Below are 17638 nucleotides of genomic sequence, written 5' to 3'. Positions count from 1 at the left end.
TCCAGTCACCGGTAGCAAAACTGTGATAGGGATTACGACAATTGAAAGACACATTGGCTGGAGTCGCTTTGGGATATTTCCAAACAGAGATCGCCTAGAAACCAAGTTCAAAGGTGTATCAAAGACGCTTGGATGCGTAGTCAGAGTATACCCAAGGTCTAATATCAAAGGTTTCAGCAGTTTTGTCAGGGACGAGCCTCACCAAGACCATTGGCTGACCTGGACAAGCTGACAACAGGGGTTCGGTTAGGGCTCTCTCAAGGACTCTCTGATATTACAGCAGACACTCTTCGATACCAGAACAGAAGCACCATCGAATGGAGATAGATCAATATTGATTGAAACATGGGTGATGGGAGAAGGGTACACACGCCTGTCGACAAGCAAAAAATCACCCCAACACCAAGGTATCTCTCAAATAACAACGCTCACCCCTCATCCCTCTCACCTCCAGCTCTCAGCCTCCTCCCCACCCCCCCGCTGGTTAGCTCAACGAGTTCCAGCTCCTATCCCTTGACCATCTGCCCCTTCACAACCCCCATCTCCTTCTCCAAACCTTTCAACCTCGCCTGCCCACCCTTCATCTTCTCCAGCAGGTACTCCACCCGCTCACTCACATCGCCGGGCCTCCTCGCCATCAGTCCCTGCAGCATCACCAGCTCCTGCTCGACCTTTTCGATCTTTTGCGTTTCCATCTTGGCCAGCTCGGTTAACACCAGCAAGTCCATGCGCGCTTTGACCTTTTCGTCGCTCGCCAGCTTCTGGAAGGCCGCCTGGTAGACTGGTTTGCCGGCCTTGATCTCCGAAGGCATGCCGTTTTGTGATTTGACGGTTATCAGCTCTGCGTTGGCCAGCGCCTCGAGGGCTGTTTCGGGTGACGACGCAAAGGTGTTGGAGAGAAGGACGGAGTTGTAAGGGATCGAAGAGGAGGGGGAGGCAGCGAGATGGGAGATCAGGTACCAGGCTTGTTCGGTCGTGTACTTTCGGTCGGAAGTGGAAGACTTGGATAAGAGGAACATGCGCAGGATGTCGGAGGCGGTCGAGTCGATGATCTCTTGCACGGCCTTTCGCGGGGATTGCCCGATCTTCAGACGGCGGGCAAGAACTTGCAGGTCTGTGAGGCGGCCACCGAGGGCGGTGATGCAGGTGTCTAGTTCTTTGAGGAGGGTTGGGTCCAGGGGGGCCGGGGTGTTGGAGTCCTTCTTTTGGTTTTTGTTGTCATTATCCTGATCGCCCGATTCCGAATCCTTCTGCTGCCCGTCATGCGCAAACTTGGTGTCCGTCTGCAGCTGGGAGATGACGAATTTCTTGGCTACGTCAGGAGACAGGTCGCCGAGGGTCACGGAGCGGAAGACGCGGTCGGGAAGGGATCTCTGAAGAGGCTTGGAGTAGGAGGCATCGTCCGTCAGGAAAATGACATGGGCAATGTTGGACTGCACCAACGCCGCGGCCCAGTCGGCGATACGGTCGTAGATGACACCCTTCTCCTCACTCTTGTGGAGGAAGTGATCAATGACGATCACTGGACGCCGTTCGGGGTGAGCTTCTAGGTACGCATCCTCCGAGAGATCGGCATCCTTGTCTTCCTTCTTGCGCTCTGAAAGACCGACTTGCTTAAGCGCCGATGCGGTCGTCTGCAAAATCTTGACGACTTGCGATTCCAGGTTCTCGGAGAAGTTGGCTTTCACTCCCGTGGTGCTTTGCACGGCGAGGTCGACTAGGCTGCTGATGTTGTTGGACCAAGAGAACACAGGACGGTAACCAACTTCGAAGGCGAGACGACCAATGGTTCCTGCTTCACCGCGCGCTTCCACAACCGGCTTGCAATCAATATGCAGCACATTGCTGCGTTCCTTGAGCACTTGATCGAGGATAAGTTCCTTCTTGCCGGAGCCGCGCGGACCGTGGACGACAGTGAATGTATCGACAGACTCGAGAAGGCCGGTTTGGATGGAGTCGATCAGGTCTTTGCGGTGGGTGAAGAGGGCGTTGAGACCGGCATCTTCGGTCTTGCGCCGACGGAAGGCAAGGATGTCGGAGGTCTGGGACTTGAACCATTTGTAGAGACGGGAGTTGGTGAATTCAAAGTATTTCTGGACGTGTGCCTATGGAACTAAGTGTTAGCAGTTGTCCACAGCCGCTGGGATGCGATCGCGTTGACAAGTACAGCATTTCGGCCGCAGGTTGAACAAGGTCCGCTGGCTCAATGGCAGAGCGTCTGACTACGAATCAGGAGGTTCCAGGTTCGACCCCTGGGTGGATCGAGTTGTTTATCTTTTTGGTGGTGGAGCCTTGGCGATCAGGGATATGACCTTTTTCTTTTTGCACATACCTTGACAAAGAACTCCCGAATGGGATCAAACACGGCAACAGTGAAGGCTGCTATCAAGGCGGCAACGAGCGGGATCACGATCCTAGGGTGGCTCGTGAACCAGGCCCAGATGTGATGGGCCTTGACTCGTTGCTCGTACGAAAGCCGTAACTTTGTTGCATTCTTACTTCCCTGTTCGCGCAAGACGAACCCATGCATGCAATTCCTTGCCATGATGGCGTCTCGGACCAGCACGAAGTCGATGTAGGCAAAGCGGGGCAAGACTTTGGAGTCTGTCGGTTGAGACGTGATTTCAGTGATCTTGCCGAATTTGCGGAAGATGCTGTAGAGCGTTTCTTGTGACAGTTCGGCCGGAGATGCGTCGTCCTTGGCGGCCACAAACTCAACCCGTATGCGGCTGCGAGGAAGTCTGTACAGATCTTCTAGCCAGGGAACGCCTTCGACGAGGCCAGCCTTAACCCTGCCGAAGGGGTTGAACCATGGTTTTATGGGGTTGTTCTGTAGGAGTTCGGACAGTTTGCTTTCGACTACGGCAGCGGACATGTCACTTGGATGAGTGAACTTGACGAATGCGCCGCCATCCTTGAGGCGAGGGATAATCTGGGTGACCTCGATGGGGACTTGATCGTGGGTGTTGATGGCTCGCTTGACTAGTCTGATGGGGTCGATGAAACTGTACGAGGATTGTTCGAAGCGTTGGAGGAGGTCCTCGCTCGTCCATGGCCGCCAGATAAGGATGGAGCTGAGCTTGAGGGGAAAGAGGTCTGTTCGTGTTAGGCTTGAGTGAGTGAGTGAAAGTATGAGATGGGGTAGACTCACTGTTGAAGAACAAGAGGGATTCATGAGGGGCAGTTTCAATATGGCCGCTCTCCTTGTGAGAACCGGTGGAAGCCGTCGAGGATGAGGTGCTCTCCCACGCTCGGGTCGTCCTCCTGTGAGCGAGTGGGAGCCCTTGGCCAAGTGAACGTTGGACCAAGAGGGCAGTAGAGTGAGTGGTGAACCTGGGACCCCGGTGGCCAGGCCTTGTAGCCTGCCGGGAGAGAATGTGTGCTGATATCATTGCAGGTTCATCGTATGGTTGAAAGAATGTGGTGGGAGTGGTAGTGTAGGAAGTCAAAAAGTGAGGTACCTACCTACTGAGCTACCCCGCCTTACCACAACATGGCGACAGCAGGGTAGGAAATAACCTAGTCCACAAGTAGTGTAGAGTAAACACGCCCGTTCCAGGCTTTGATCTCCTCAACTGATCCCTGGAAAGGGTTATCCAGGTGAGCCAGGTACCTTGAAGAGCTGACCATTGGGGTGCAACGTCATCGGGAGGGGCATTGCCAAGCCCTGTATCGTCCATTCGGTTGTGATAACGGGTGCGCCGTTGCCTGCCGCGGCTCCCGACATTTTCCTCCACTGGCAGTCTGATTGGCCCAGATTGTTCATCTTTCTCGCTGGAAGCTCTTGATGCCGCGCAACATCAACAATAAAAAGACAAGACTGGTAACACAACAGCCAAAAATCACGAGACTTGGCCGACCGGTCGACACCAACAGCTACCGCATTGAGGCTTCGCTACCCCTCATTTTGTTCAATTCGAATATCGACTACTCCTCGCTTCAGTTTCGACGACAATACCCCCTTTCGAATTCGGCTTTCGAACCGCAACCCGATCGAACTCTACATCTACAAACTTTACACCTTCGAAAAGAGAAAAGACAACCATGGGCTGGTTTTGGTCCTCCCCCTCCTCTTCGGCAGTCTCTTCAGGCGTAAAGCCCACCGAGACCTCACCTCTCCCTACCACCACCACCACACAACCAGTTGCTGCCCCCTCAGCGCAACAAACACCACCAACACCGTCTCAGTCTTCCGCCGTCTCCTCCTCCGGCGACGCCGAAATCCAAAAGTTCCTCGAATTGCTCCAAGGTGACGGCGCCACCAGGAAGTCCTCCCAATCATTCCAACAACAACAGCAGCAACAAACACCATCCCCAACAACCTCTTCCGAACCAGCAGGGACAGCTTCCGCCTCCGTCCTCGCAAAGTACAAGGCCTACATCCCCTTTTCCTCGCTCCTCATCAAAGACGACCCGGCGGCCACAGAACCCGAAGCAGCAGCAGCGCCCAAAAAGACGCGCTCCCCAACCTCCCTCGCCATGTCTGAGCACTGTCTTCCCACCACCATGTCCTGTCGCGACGCCTTCGACTACGCCTGGCACTGCCAGACGCCGGGTGCGCAGTTCAACGCCGTGTACCGGTACGGCACCATGAAGAACTGCTCGGAGCTGTGGGACGATTTCTGGTTTTGCATGCGCACCAAATCGTTTGGTCCCGAGATGAAGGCGGAGGCCGTCAAGGAGTATTACCGAAGCAAGGAGGAGGCCAAGTATGGCGGCGGACAGCCGAGTAGTGAGGATGTGTGGGAGAGTAGGGAGACGAGGGTCGAGTGGGATAGTGAGTTTAGGCAGTCATGGGAGGGCCCGGAAAAGGTCAGTGATGAGGAGTTCAAGAGGAGGGAGGTGGAGAGGAGGAGGCTGATACGGGAACAACTTGGGTTGGATGAGAAGTGAGGAAATGGTGAGTGGGAAGGAAGGATGTTGATATACCAAGTTGGTTTAGGGTGTTGTTTAGAAGGTTCTTGGGATGTCGTTATTATCAAATTTTACAATGGGCATTGCCAGCCGTCTCAACAGCCATTTGCGTATGTTGAAGGGTTGTTGCAACATCAATCCTGTCCAATGGCTCACCTTCGCTATGATCATGTTTGCTTCAACTGATTCTTCCTACTGTCCATCGTCTTCAATTCTGATACTCCAGAAGTAGTACCTTAACAGCCATGCCCCCAGCTTGTCGTGACTCCAATCGCCCACCCTCTTTTCAGTCTCCAGGCCAAAACTCCTCAGATCAGGTTATGGCAAGGTTACGCTATCACCAAATCAAGTCACGGATACGCATCTTCGTATCCGGTATATTGATGCCGACTTCCAAGCCTTCCGGTCCTAAATTCAAAGCCCATATACCATCCCTCAAGGCATCGCATACTTTGCATCCACAATCACCGCCGTTGGCGACACGCAATGATCTTCCCATCTCTAACCTCTTGAACTCAAGAGCTACTAAAGATATGATCTCTGGATCGGTGACAGATCGGAGATAACATCCAGCAAGTTATATCACGATGGAGGGCACAGCATTGCAAGACCGCTCGGTTCTGGACAAAAGCTCTGACTTATTGCGGAGAATGCCTGCAAAGATACATATCTCTTTTTCCTCGATTAGGGGTTGGTGATTGGATCTATTGTGAGGAACATCATTCCTTCATCACGGTAGCTAAAAAGCAGAAAATACTTGGATTCTTCTGAGCACATACTCCCATCCAGAGTCCATGGATGTTAGCGCCTCGATCCCATCAGTCTATACATGCTCGCTGTCACATGTCGAGACTCAGCCCTAGTGCTGATGTTCATGGCTTTCTATATTTGTTATCCGTACCGATCGTTTCGGGCTGTTGATCTCCCACCTGGTAGGACACAACGGAACGGTGTCGCCTCAGGGGCGCTTCTTACTTCGGTGGTCTCTTGGTCTATTGCCAGCTAACGGAACCTTACCTGGAGGAGCCGGAATCCCTATTTCCAGTGATGCGTGATGTACTGGACACTCACACAACACTCGCCCCCCCCCCCCCCCCCCCCCCCCCTCCTCTTTTTGTTTGTTCCGCTCCATCACCTAACAAACGTGCTCCACCTCCTCCTTTTCGCCCGTCCCCTGGCCCAAGTCCGTCTTCAAAACCCGCCCAAAGGTCTCCAATAGAACCTCAAAGCAAACCTTGGTGATCGCCGGATCGTACCGCCCTTTGCTCAACTCATCCCTGATGAACGCATGTTGCGCCCACGCAAACTCGTAGAAGCTGAACGTCACTCCAGCCTCGCGCAGCTTGGCGCGGATTAGATCGCGGCCGGCGTCGGGCACGTGTGTGTCCTTGACACCAAAGATCATGGCCACTTCGCAGTGCCTGAGTTTGTCGAGCTGGTCGATGGTGTGAGGGGCGACAAAGCCAGACGCGGTTGTCGGGTCGGGACGAGGAGCGGGAGCGGAGGGCGAGGTGTTGGGGCCGTCGTTGGGACCGAGGGTACGCGAGTGGATGTCGGTGCCGAAGTAGGGAATGGCAGCGGTTATGCGAGGGTCGAGCTGTGTTGTGTAAAGTTAGTTATTGGAGCTTGATTTATGACGGTCAGCAAGAAGGTAGAGACATACAGCGGCTCTTAGCGCAAGATGGCCACCCAGACACATGCCCGTCGCGCCAATGCGCCCAGTGCAGGTCGGCAGGGACAAGAGGTAGTCGACCGTCCTGCGCGAGTCTTCATCGTACGAGTCCAGCGTCTTGACTACCTTCCACTCATTGCCTTGATCGGTGCCGGGAACATCATAGGCGAGAGGCTCGGGGCCGGTAAAGTCGTGATAGCTACTCGGGGCCGCGACGATGTAGCCTTGACCGGCGATTTGGCGGGCAAAACGGGCAACGGGACCGGTCACTGTTCGGGCGCAAAGTCATCGTCAGCTTATCGGTGGTCACCAATACCAGCCACCAAGGATTCCCTTGCGCCCGGAGCATCTGCCCGCAAAAGAACCTCCCGCGTGGTCCTTTCTCCAGCCTGGAGCTCGAACAGCTCCATTTCTCCACGGGGTCCGTGGGGTGTGTAGGCATCGCAAGGAATGGGGCCGAGCATGGCTCTTAAGATCGGTCTGACCTTGGTAGATTTCACTGAAGAGGGCGACTCCGGGGAAGCGCCTGCAAAACGGAAAGACGTATGAGACGAGGCACGTTTGGATGTCTAGATGTCACGATGGTGCTCACGCATTGGGATATCCGGGGATGGTTGGGTGGAAGAGGAAGATTCCTGTATTGTATTGTTCGGCGCAGTCAGATTCAAGCTGGACTATGGAATGGGATGGGTGTTTGCGACGGGGCGTGGAACTCGAAATTTCATGAATAACGGAGCGCGCATCGGGTTCGACGTGCGAGGCAAAACGAGGTGATTTGACTAACTCATCGTCGACTCCTTGCCATTGGCAGAGGTCTTGACGTCGGCGTAGCTCTCCTTGATCAACATGATGGGCGGTGCGGTCGGAGCTCTTGTCTCTCGTCGATGATGCTGGATAGGCAGGGTTTGAACAGAGAGATGACGGGAGCTTTGACTCGAAAGACGATGGGGAGGACTGGGATCAAGTTCCAGCGCTGACTCGGACGGACCTGGAAACCGAAATCGATCCCTCCCGTCCCCTCGCTCGCTTCCAATTCCCGCTCAGCAATCAGCTCTCCATCTCTGATGCTCCAGTCTTCAGCGAGGGGACTTTTTGCCTGCCCCGCCCCGCCCTCCTTCGTTTGCCCCTCGGGCTCATTGTCGGATTGCGGGGCACGCTAGTGCCTTATCCCACTTATCGCAATCCCGGCCATGACTTCATGGGCCGCTGTGGGGCCGGCGGGCGATGCTGGAATGGGGTTGGTGGAGACCTCGGGCTTCTTTCATCTTCTGGAGCTGAAAGGAACCGAAGAACGAAAGCTGAAAAATACAGGAAGGCAAAGAGTTCCAACCAAGACGCCGCCAAACCAATATACAAATCAAAGACTGAACGATGAAGCGTAACTAGGTAAGAAAGAAGAAAAATGATAAGCCTCGAGACACTCGGTCTTGACCAATCTCGATCTCTCCGTCAGAAATCAGGCATCGAAACCGTCATGACTTTCCATCTGTAAACAGAAACCCCACATTCCACTGCCAGCTCGCCCATGATGCAAGGGTGAGTTCAAGGGTGAGTACCCAAGTTTAGCGGCCAGGTACGTCGAGGTACTTCTAGAAACCTGTCGCAACTGATCGCAATCGCCAAGCGCGCGCGCGCAAACCACACAAACCACCGGACTGCACCACTCGCGCACACAGCCTGGAGAAGAAGCTGAGGTACACAGCCGCATTTTGCGACCAGTTTGCGACAGAGCTTGGGGGAGCCCCTTTGTTATGCTTGTAACGACTAAAAAGGCACGACAGCAATTTAAAAGATTCGGAAGTTTACAACATGCAGACAGACATGCCGGTCGCTGTTAATATACCTAAATCGCAACAACGCATCGTCTGACCGTTGGCGCAATTTGAAGCTGTTAAGGCTGCGACTGATGGGGGAATTACGAAAAAAAGGGGCAATGTAAACAAAAGAAAGGGGGTAGTTGCAGAGTCGCAAACGGCAACCGAAGCCTTCCACGCGAGGTAATCATCATCAATACTGTAAATAATTACACACTTTCAATACATTGCTTTGAAGTTTTGGACGTAGTGGACAACATGGCTGTCAAAGTCCTTTACCACCACCCAAGGGTAGGTACTACGGGCACGTATCACCCATAGTGGGCTTCCCCTGACCGCGAACATCGAGGCTCAACAAGGCCGTAAGGCAGAACAGCTTCATGCGAGAGCGTCTAGCTGGAACTATGGGGCGGCCATGGGCTGACAGACACACAACACATGCAAGTCCCATCTTCCGTGAACATGGCAATCAAAGTCTGGGGCAATTCGAGCCTTGCCTTGTCTGGGCGTCCACCTTAGAAAAAGTGTGAACCTTTGAGTCCATTCGAGGTACGTAGGTACCTACCCAGATCCAGTTGTCTCCATCTTTGGCTTGGCGGAAAGTGAACGGGCCATTTGCGCGCCAATAGTAACCGCGGTACGTACCTTTTTTTTTTTCAGGCGCAAACCCAGGTCAGCCAACTTTTGCAGATCAAATTACCAAGCTACTTGCAGTGAATCGCACGAGGCGGCTCCCAGAGCCTTGTGGTGAAGGGATTGTCAGATTGCTAACAAACCAAAAAAGACGTTACTGGCTCCTGAAAGAAGGTTCGATTAGCATCTGGAGGCGGCGAGCGGGAACCGGTTGGTACGGTTTGCGACTGGGCAATGCGACTGGATGCGATAGCATGCGACAGCATGCGACAGCATGCGACAGAATGCGCCCCGGCGCGCACAAGTACCCTGATGTACCCCGGCGTAGTGGAGCCAGGAAACTAACAGAAGCTCGTAGAAGCAAGAACGACCAAGCTCGACCACCAAGTTAAATTCTGGAGCTCCGTCTGCCCCTCCACAGCCCACTTTGGCTTGTTTCTCAGACCACTGTTCAGCAAACAAATAATTGCGACTTCCCTCCACGCAAACCAAACTCGATCTCAGCTTTTCTCTTTTTTTTTTCTACTTTTCCAGTCACATTCTGGGAATTGTTGAAAAGCGTTCTCAAACTCACTCAACGCAACGACTCTTTTTCTCTTTTTCTCCTAACGATACCCATTTCCCTTTTTCAGCACATCTCACACATTCACAATGGCTCCCGCCGTCGGTATCGATCTTGGTACGACGTACTCTTGCGTCGGTGTCTTCCGTGAGGACCGGTATGTTACAGCACCCGGACGGCTCACCTTGGCTCACCTTGAAAGTTACTAACTCATCTTCACCAGCTGCGAAATCATTGCCAATGACCAGGGTAACCGCACCACCCCCTCGTTCGTCGCTTTCACCGACACCGAGCGTCTCGTCGGTGATGCCGCCAAGAACCAGGTCGCCATGAACCCGGCCAACACCGTCTTCGATGCCAAGCGTCTCATTGGTCGCAAGTTCTCCGACCCCGAGGTCCAGGCCGATATGAAGCACTTCCCCTTCAAGGTCATCGACCGTGGTGGCAAGCCCGTCATCCAGGTCGAGTTCAAGGGCGAGACCAAGGTCTTCACCCCCGAGGAGATCTCCGCCATGATCCTCCAGAAGATGAAGGAGACCGCTGAGGCCTACCTCGGCGGCACCGTTAACAACGCCGTCGTCACCGTTCCCGCCTACTTCAACGACTCTCAGCGTCAGGCCACCAAGGACGCCGGTCTCATTGCTGGCCTCAACGTCCTCCGTATCATCAACGAGCCCACCGCTGCCGCCATTGCCTACGGTCTCGACAAGAAGGTCGAGGGTGAGCGCAACGTCCTCATCTTCGATCTTGGTGGTGGTACCTTCGATGTCTCTCTCCTTACCATTGAGGAGGGTATCTTTGAGGTCAAGTCTACTGCCGGTGACACTCACTTGGGTGGTGAGGATTTCGACAACCGTCTCGTCAACCACTTTGTTCAGGAGTTCAAGCGCAAGGTCAGTGATGCCTGGAAGACTGAGTTCAATGCCTAAACCATTTGGCTCATGGCATGAAACGTCTCATTCAATGCATATTGTCAGATGCTAACCCCCTCACAGCACAAGAAGGACCTCTCCACCAACGCTCGTGCTCTCCGCCGTCTCCGCACTGCTTGCGAGCGTGCCAAGCGTACTCTCTCTTCTTCTGCCCAGACCTCCATTGAGATCGACTCTCTCTTCGAGGGTATCGACTTCTACACCTCCATCACCCGTGCTCGCTTCGAGGAGCTTTGCCAGGACCTTTTCCGCTCCACCCTCCAGCCTGTCGACCGTGTCTTGACCGACGCCAAGATCGACAAGTCCCAGGTCCACGAGATCGTTCTCGTCGGTGGTTCCACTCGTATCCCCCGTATCCAGAAGTTGATCTCCGACTACTTCGTAAGTATCCTCCCTCATGTTCAGTATGGCAAGGAGCCCTATTCGCTAACTTTTTTTTTTTCTTTTCTACACCAGAATGGCAAGGAGCCTAATAAAAGGTGAGCTTTTTCCTGCCAATCTCTATTCGATCTTTTTTTCTGCGAATTTTTGGGTATTTTCCCTTGGTTTTTGGGTAAATGGACTAACATTTATATCACAGCATTAACCCCGACGAGGCCGTTGCCTACGGTGCTGCCGTTCAGGCCGCCATTCTTTCCGGTGACACTTCTTCCAAGTCCACCTCCGAGATTCTCCTTCTCGACGTTGCCCCTCTTTCCCTCGGTATCGAGACTGCTGGTGGCATGATGACCAAGCTCATCCCCCGCAACACCACCATTCCTACCAAGAAGTCCGAGGTCTTCTCCACCTTCTCCGACAACCAGCCCGGTGTCCTTATCCAGGTCTACGAGGGTGAGCGCCAGCGTACCAAGGACAACAACCTTCTCGGCAAGTTCGAGCTTACCGGCATTCCCCCCGCTCCCCGCGGTGTTCCCCAGATCGAGGTTACCTTCGATGTCGATGCCAACGGTATCATGAACGTCTCCGCCCTCGAGAAGGGTACCGGCAAGACCAACCAGATCACCATTACCAACGACAAGGGCCGCCTGTCCAAGGAGGAGATCGAGCGCATGCTTGCTGAGGCCGAGAAGTTCAAGGAGGAGGATGAGGCTGAGGCCAAGCGTGTCGCTGCCAAGAACGGCCTTGAGTCGTACGCCTACTCTCTCCGCAACACCCTCAGCGACTCCAAGGTCGATGAGAAGCTTGACGCTGCCGACAAGGAGAAGCTCAAGTCCGAGATCGACAAGATTGTCGCTTGGCTCGACGAGAACCAGCAGGCTACTCGTGAGGAGTACGAGGAACGCCAGAAGGAGCTCGAGGCTATTGCCAACCCCATCATGATGAAGTTCTACGGTGCTGGCGGTGCTCCCGGTGGCATGCCCGGTGCTGCCCCCGGTGGCTTCCCCGGCGGCGCCCCTGGCTCCAACGACAACGAGGGCCCCACCGTCGAGGAGGTCGACTAAATGCATTCGTCCACGATCTGAAGTAATGCATCCTCATCGACCTTTTCCTTTTATCTCTTATTTCCCATTTTTATTTCACACTACGCGCAGTAGATTGGCACGATCGATCGCACATGGTGTGGTCTTAGGTACTCACGCGGAGTTAAACGGGTATGGGTTTTAAGTCACAAGGCCTAGATCTGCTTTGCTTTTGCAGTCTCAGTCCGTCTCATAAAGAGAACAAAAGAGGGAAAAAGTGTTATGAATGGAGAAGGAGGAGGGCAAAAACGAAACATTTGCATGGCTTTGTATTTAATCACGATTCCCATGGTTATCACTTTTCCTTTTGATGAAGACAATTCATTCATGATTGTTCAAAATAACATCCACCTGTCCGAATGTGACGCAAAAAGTGTGATTTACATTGTACTTTTAGGCTTCGACGGCAACTGCTCTTATTACTATGAATTGCCTTGATAAGATCCCATCCATATGACCACGTCCAACGGCCTGGGCGGCTGCCGTGATAAGTAAGGGCTTTATTGTGGTTGATGATGTAGACAGTATTAGTCGACCTGGTTTCAAGGGAAGTAAACTTCCCCATATTCGCACACAAAGTAAATTTATACACCCGCAAGGTAATCGAAAATGAAAGACACTCGATTTATTAAGCTCCTTCCCGAGAGAACTCTTTGGATTCAAGAAAGGGGGCTTGCATCTTGAGATCTCGAAACTTATCCAGCTTGGTGTTGTGCTTTGTTCGGGCTGAATTAGGTGTTGGGCTTGTAATTTCACGTCTCGAGTTGCCTTGTCGCCAGATCCGCCCACGTGTGGTGCGCACAGCGAGACTACTTGCAGGGCGTAATTACAGCTCAATACACAAACTAACGAACGAGTTCCCAAGATGTCTAGGGAGCGCATGCAGACAACATGCCGGTAGACCCATGACCCATAAGAATTATGCCCAACGCCAAATACCAACACGTTTGCGTTTTGAGTTGATATATTCAGAATGGGCAGTGCAGGTGAGCTGCCCGTGAAGAAGCACCAGCCCCAAGAGGTTAAACACGACCACTGCGGTCCTCGTACGGATCTTTCAATTGTCAAAATTGAGGAATAACTCTACACAACGCCAAGCTTCATCTACCTCCGATCCGAATACCATGCATCTATCACCAGAACCAAAAAAAAAACACATCAATACCTAACTCTAACTTAGAGGTAGCCATATCAACGCGAATCACCTGGAAGTCACGACTTTGATCCCGAACCAAGTCATATCTCTTTTTCCCACCACAGTCTCTGTTTTCATCCCAGTCACGAGAATCGTGCGTTCAGTTTCTTAGCTCACAGTAGATGGATTTTACTCCCTTCCATGTCAGCCAATGGCGAAACTGAACGGCGCGCAGCCGTGCGGCTCGTTAATTGAAGTCTTGGGAAGGAAGTTACCTTTACTGTTTCTGGCTTCCCAGTTGGCTTGGCGAGGAAGGAGTGAGTGATGTTGCGAACAAGAGATCCTAACTTTAATTGCGGTCGGGGCGCCAAATGCCATGCTGAGCCAAGCGCAGCCCAAGAGGAAGAGATGCCATTATCCGAAATTCGAGTCAATTTCCACTTCATAAGTGTGAACTGAAGAAACCCTTCCGACGTAACATGTCCAGGGCAGTGCGAATTCAGTCCCTCTAGATCCAAGTCATCGCCGGCTATTCATGTCCCAATCCCTCCCCGTGTCACCATGTTGGTCTGGTTCAGGTTCAATGTTAGCTTGGTAGTTCTGGGACTCTGTACGAGGTCCATCCTGTATGTGGCCCGTCCCAAACCTCACGACGATGCATGAGACTGCCAGTTTGGATAGGTACAAAGTTAGTATGAGTCAATGAGCTTCACTTTAGGCGTGGAATATCAGTACATGTAACAGGTATCGGCGTGCTTAAAATGAGACTTGTCTTTCATCGTGGAAGAATGTGCGTGTATTGGTGTGATGGTAGAAGTACGGAAATGTGTACAAACGTTGACCCAAGCATCCCAAGGGTTCGAGCTAATCGGAAAAGAAAACAAGCAAATCAAATAGAACACTGTTGGATCTTTGCGTGCTAATCTGGAGTTTCCTGCGGGCTCGCGAGATCAAGGTAACCAAGTCGGAGGTTGCCTCGATGATGATGATCTGGGAAGTTTGCTTTTCTAGTCACTCTCGGCAACCCGACTTCGGATTCTGTATTTCGCAAGGAATTCATACAGTAGACTACTCTCTCAAGCATACCTCATGATGTATGTATGCCTGTCCCTTCCTCCGTCCCAGGCGGTAGATAAGCCAAAATTCCCCATTGCGCCGCCCACGGCATTAGTTGTTGTGGCGGCGTCCCACTACCCCGGTCCATGTACTCTTCGTGCGTGTCAAACCAATATGGGTAGAGTGCCTTGCAAATAAAATTACGGCATGAGTCCGTGTACTCTTCACCATCTTCATACTTGATGGGCTTCAGCGAGCCCTCTGGGTAAAAGTACTCCTCCGCAGAAGCGTATGTCTGCTCAATAAAGTTCAAGAAATCCATCGTCCATTCCTCTACGGGCACGTAGCGGCCACAGTTTCCATCGTGAAAGACCATTTGGGAAGAGCAGGACGCAGTGCCCCAGGTGTCAGAGATGACAGGGGTTGTGATGATGGTGCTGGCAGTGGCTGCTTTGGGCTTGGGAACCAGCCGGTAATCGATAAACCACAGAACGCAGTCGTGTCTTTCAATTCCGGTCTTGCCGTAATAATTGCGATCGTGTAACACTCCGAGGGCTTCTGTGGCCTTTGTCATGTTTGTAACCTGCGGACATTTATCGAGGCTTTGGTAGGCATCAGACTGTCCCCAGGCTGGGTTGAATTCGATTGCAAAGTTAGTCAAGCCGAGGAACCCATTGTGTTGCGCGCACAGGGGGAGTTTTTCGGCAAGAGTATCCCAGAATAGCTCGTCCCAAGAAGACGTCATGACCCCGGTAGACAGTCTGAAGATGAAAAGATCTTGATGGGGGAGGACGGTGAAGTAGCGCTTGCCAAGTATGGTAGTAGGAGATGCAACGTTGCTGTTGTCTTCCTTTGGGTTTGTAGTGGTACCGGTGATAGTGGTGCTGCCGCTAGATGATGTTGATGATGACGGCAACGAGCTAGACGTGTAGAAGGTCGACGCCATCTTGGAAATTCCTTCCCTACTCAAACCCGCGTATGGTAACCCCTCCCCGAAAGTGGAGTCGCTTCCACGAACAGATCGCCATTCGAACTGCTTATGGTTCATCCTCAACTTGTCCCACTTGTCACTATCGAAAGCTTTCTTCATTACTTCACGAGATTGCTTGCAAGCGGTCCAAAGTCCTCCATCAACCATGTATACCGACGGGTTACTACCAGCGACCCCGGGGGCGGGTAGCGTGGCTGCAGGAACACGGGCAGATAGAAGATGATACTGATACGTGTCAGAAATGTAGCCTCTATCAATGGAGACCCAGTTAATGGAGAAACAGTCTTGGCGTATTGGCGAGACCCAAATATCGCCCTCTTTCAGGGCCAGACGGCGCTCTTGCTTGTCCTTCTCTTTTTGCTTCGTGTCGAACTGATAGCGTTTGTCCCGCCACTGACTGTAGGAGCCACCTTCTTCTAGTCGCTCCTCATCGAGCAAAACGCAGTCGACATCGAAGACGTGGGCGCTGGGTCGGTCCAGTGGGCGAACGGCGAGTTCCCAGATTCTGTTTCTCATCTCCCATGGGAGGAAGGGAAAGAGGTGGAACTCGGTCAAGGTGGTCATGTTTGTCGCGGTTCGTATCGATTGGGGATGGTACCGACGAGGGTTCGAGAAGGCTCGGGTTAGCAGGAAAAGAGGGAGCTGGAGACACCAGTTTGGGAAATGGCCAGTGGAAAGCTTTTTGTTCTCACCTTCCAGGTTGTGCCGCCACTTTATATGGCGGAGGGGAGCCCGATGGGAAACAGTGTCCAGACAAAATTGAACGAATGCCCGCCGAGTGAGTCAAGTGGCAAGAGGAAGATGACTGGCAAGGAACTGAGTGCGGACTGCAATATCTGCAGCGTTCGATAAAAACCGGACATGATTGCCCGGTGCAGGATGGACTGCAGTCCATTGCAGTATCTGGAAAGAAAGGACGGGATTCCGTGCCGCCTCCCCATTTTGAATAATTGTATTACACCATGCACCCGCCTGGACGGAAATCAAGCAACTGAACCTGCAAATGATGACCGCATCCTCAGCTGCCCACTTACACAAAGGTACCTCTAGGTCCAAATGCGGTTCTCGCGGCGGTCCTTGAGGCCACTTCGTTCTTGCCTTCGCACTTGCCTTCGTACTTGCTGATGCGCTTCGGTTCCATGCCGACACGCGGGAGCCGCGGGACGTCGGACAATCGGACAATCGGACATGTCAACCTCTACTACTCTAGTAGGTACTTGGCTCCTCTTGCCCTTGATCTTTCCCTAGGTAACTGCCCGAACTCCATGCATCAAGGGTTTTACCTCTACGAGTCAAGCAACTGTCCTCCCCTCCGACCTCCATCTTTCAGTTGCAGCCAAGTGGGAACTCCTTCTCGTTCTGACCTCCTCGTCCATATCACCCCCTCGTCACTGACGACGAACACCAAACATTGCTTCAGTTCTCTTGGGTTCTGTTTGCCCTCTCCACTCAAAAACTTGTCGATTTGCACTCGTGCACAGTCCAATCCTTCCAGCTACTTAATCCCCCCATTCCCCCGTCCTGCTTTTATTTGTGTTCTTCGCTTGTTCTCAGTCAGACATCACTCTTTCATTGCAACTTTAAACACATCTCATCCTTCTCTCTGCTTTCCATTGAGACGTCTGCCATGCATTCGTCTCTGGATCCTGACATCTTCAACACATAGTGCAATCCTTTCGTCTCTTCTCCATTGGTCTGACACCCAAACCAAGTCTAACCTTGTCCTTTTTTCGCTCCCACTTCGCTCGCTTCCTGCGATCCGCGTCCGAGTCCTGCCCGGCCGCATTCGAGCTTCGAAAATATGAACTCGTTATCGAGCACGCTGCAGACCCTCTCTCTGTCGACATGTCGACCCGAGTTTGATGGCGCTCCAAGACTGTGAGTTCCTCTTTCGCACTGACGCCTAGTTGAAGCATCGCGTCTGTTCAAGGCACCAAAAGACACTCTTGTCTTTACAGAGCTTCTTGACGCACTTTCACAGGCATCGAATCTCCTCGAGTCCGCCGTGGGTGCCGAATTGCTCTTTTGAGCTTTAAGGCCGTCTGCCAGACAACCTGTCGAATCGAGGTCACGCCAGTCACTGCGCTGCATGCCATCGATGGGACGCTTTGCGCCGTTGACAGTGTCGCTCTCCTTGAGCTTGACAGGTCCTCAGGCTGCATTCCTCAGCTCGCGCCTTGCTTCACAGCTGGGCTGCCTCGAGATGTATGGTTCTACCGGTCCAAGGTATATTTGCATCCCTATGTCATCACGCCAACTAACTTTCGCTTTTGACACATCAGGCTTGCTTGACAACCGCTTGTTTCTCGAAACTCGCGAGCAGTTGACGGCTTTGAACAGCTGACTGCGTTTGTCACATCTCCGCCCCATCGCTCCATGGGTCCTGAACGGCTTGTCCTAGTAAGGTGTGGCTCGGTCCTGCATCGACCTGGCGAGGTACGCTGGATTGCTCAATGGCAATCCGGTTGT

The 17638-nt window shown here is 52.8% G+C and overlaps 5 protein-coding genes and 2 non-coding genes across 7 annotated transcripts; 4 read left to right on the top strand and 3 right to left on the bottom strand.

Moving 5' to 3' along the window:
- Positions 1-175: 175 nt before the first annotated feature.
- On the bottom strand, positions 176-3588 carry NCU09598 (mitochondrial escape protein 2). The gene is made up of 3 exons (XM_958083.3): positions 3152-3588; positions 2333-3096; positions 176-2105 (listed from the first exon to the last, which is right to left on the bottom strand). The coding sequence occupies exons 1-3, from the start codon at positions 3390-3392 to the stop codon at positions 507-509; spliced, it is 2604 nt and encodes an 867-aa protein (XP_963176.2). The 5' UTR covers positions 3393-3588; the 3' UTR covers positions 176-506.
- On the top strand, positions 2193-2264 carry NCU15252. Its single transcript has one exon. It is a non-coding gene; the product is annotated as a tRNA-Arg (tRNA).
- A 219-nt stretch (positions 3589-3807) lies between the features above and the next one.
- NCU09599 (hypothetical protein) lies at positions 3808-5161 on the top strand. Its single transcript, XM_958084.2, has one exon. The coding sequence runs from the start codon at positions 4045-4047 to the stop codon at positions 4891-4893; it is 849 nt and encodes a 282-aa protein (XP_963177.1). The 5' UTR covers positions 3808-4044; the 3' UTR covers positions 4894-5161.
- Positions 5162-6010: 849 nt separating this feature from the next.
- On the bottom strand, positions 6011-7925 carry NCU09600 (dienelactone hydrolase). The gene is made up of 5 exons (XM_958271.2): positions 7371-7925; positions 7179-7221; positions 7072-7112; positions 6578-6855; positions 6011-6511 (listed from the first exon to the last, which is right to left on the bottom strand). Exons 1-5 carry the CDS (start codon positions 7432-7434, stop codon positions 6050-6052), a joined length of 888 nt encoding a protein of 295 aa, XP_963364.2. The 5' UTR covers positions 7435-7925; the 3' UTR covers positions 6011-6049.
- A 1539-nt stretch (positions 7926-9464) lies between these two features.
- On the top strand, positions 9465-12434 carry hsp70-1 (heat shock protein 70-1). The gene is made up of 5 exons (XM_958273.3): positions 9465-9752; positions 9819-10488; positions 10591-10908; positions 10984-11006; positions 11108-12434. The coding sequence occupies exons 1-5, from the start codon at positions 9685-9687 to the stop codon at positions 11967-11969; spliced, it is 1941 nt and encodes a 646-aa protein (XP_963366.1). The 5' UTR covers positions 9465-9684; the 3' UTR covers positions 11970-12434.
- Positions 12435-13900: 1466 nt separating this feature from the next.
- On the bottom strand, positions 13901-15733 carry NCU09603 (hypothetical protein; the record flags this gene model as incomplete). The annotated part of the gene is made up of 1 exon (XM_958274.2): positions 13901-15733. One exon carries the CDS (start codon positions 15731-15733, stop codon positions 14210-14212), a length of 1524 nt encoding a protein of 507 aa, XP_963367.1. The 3' UTR covers positions 13901-14209.
- A 1024-nt stretch (positions 15734-16757) lies between these two features.
- Positions 16758-17599, top strand: NCU14129. The gene is made up of 2 exons (XR_897807.1): positions 16758-17374; positions 17452-17599. It is a non-coding gene; the product is annotated as a ncrg57 (non-coding RNA).
- Positions 17600-17638: the final 39 nt, after the last annotated feature.

This window comes from Neurospora crassa, linkage group II (genome assembly GCF_000182925.2).
Source record: "Neurospora crassa OR74A linkage group II, whole genome shotgun sequence".
NCBI lineage: Eukaryota > Fungi > Ascomycota > Sordariomycetes > Sordariales > Sordariaceae > Neurospora > Neurospora crassa.
The sequence above is the reverse complement of the archived record's forward strand: the minus strand, read 5'-3'. Positions and strand labels throughout refer to the sequence as shown.

Excerpts from the sequence above, each read along its gene's own strand:
- NCU09598 (XM_958083.3), bottom strand. The coding sequence starts at position 3,392 with ATGATATCAGCACACATTCTCTCCCGGCAGGCTACAAGGCCTGGCCAC. Across the intron at positions 3,097-3,151 it reads ATCCCTCTTGTTCTTCAACA|ACCTCTTTCCCCTCAAGCTC; the intron begins GTGAGTCTACCC and ends TAACACGAACAG. Across the intron at positions 2,106-2,332 it reads TTCGGGAGTTCTTTGTCAAG|GCACACGTCCAGAAATACTT; the intron begins GTATGTGCAAAA and ends TTAGTTCCATAG.
- hsp70-1 (XM_958273.3), top strand. The coding sequence starts at position 9,685 with ATGGCTCCCGCCGTCGGTATCGATCTTGGTACGACGTACTCTTGCGTC. Across the intron at positions 10,489-10,590 it reads TTCAGGAGTTCAAGCGCAAG|CACAAGAAGGACCTCTCCAC; the intron begins GTCAGTGATGCC and ends ACCCCCTCACAG. Across the intron at positions 11,007-11,107 it reads GGCAAGGAGCCTAATAAAAG|CATTAACCCCGACGAGGCCG; the intron begins GTGAGCTTTTTC and ends TTTATATCACAG.
- NCU09600 (XM_958271.2), bottom strand. The coding sequence starts at position 7,434 with ATGTTGATCAAGGAGAGCTACGCCGACGTCAAGACCTCTGCCAATGGC. Across the intron at positions 7,222-7,370 it reads TGGCAAGGAGTCGACGATGA|GAATCTTCCTCTTCCACCCA; the intron begins GTTAGTCAAATC and ends AATACAATACAG. Across the intron at positions 6,856-7,071 it reads CTTCAGTGAAATCTACCAAG|TGACCGGTCCCGTTGCCCGT; the intron begins GTCAGACCGATC and ends GCGCCCGAACAG.
- NCU09599 (XM_958084.2), top strand. The coding sequence starts at position 4,045 with ATGGGCTGGTTTTGGTCCTCCCCCTCCTCTTCGGCAGTCTCTTCAGGC.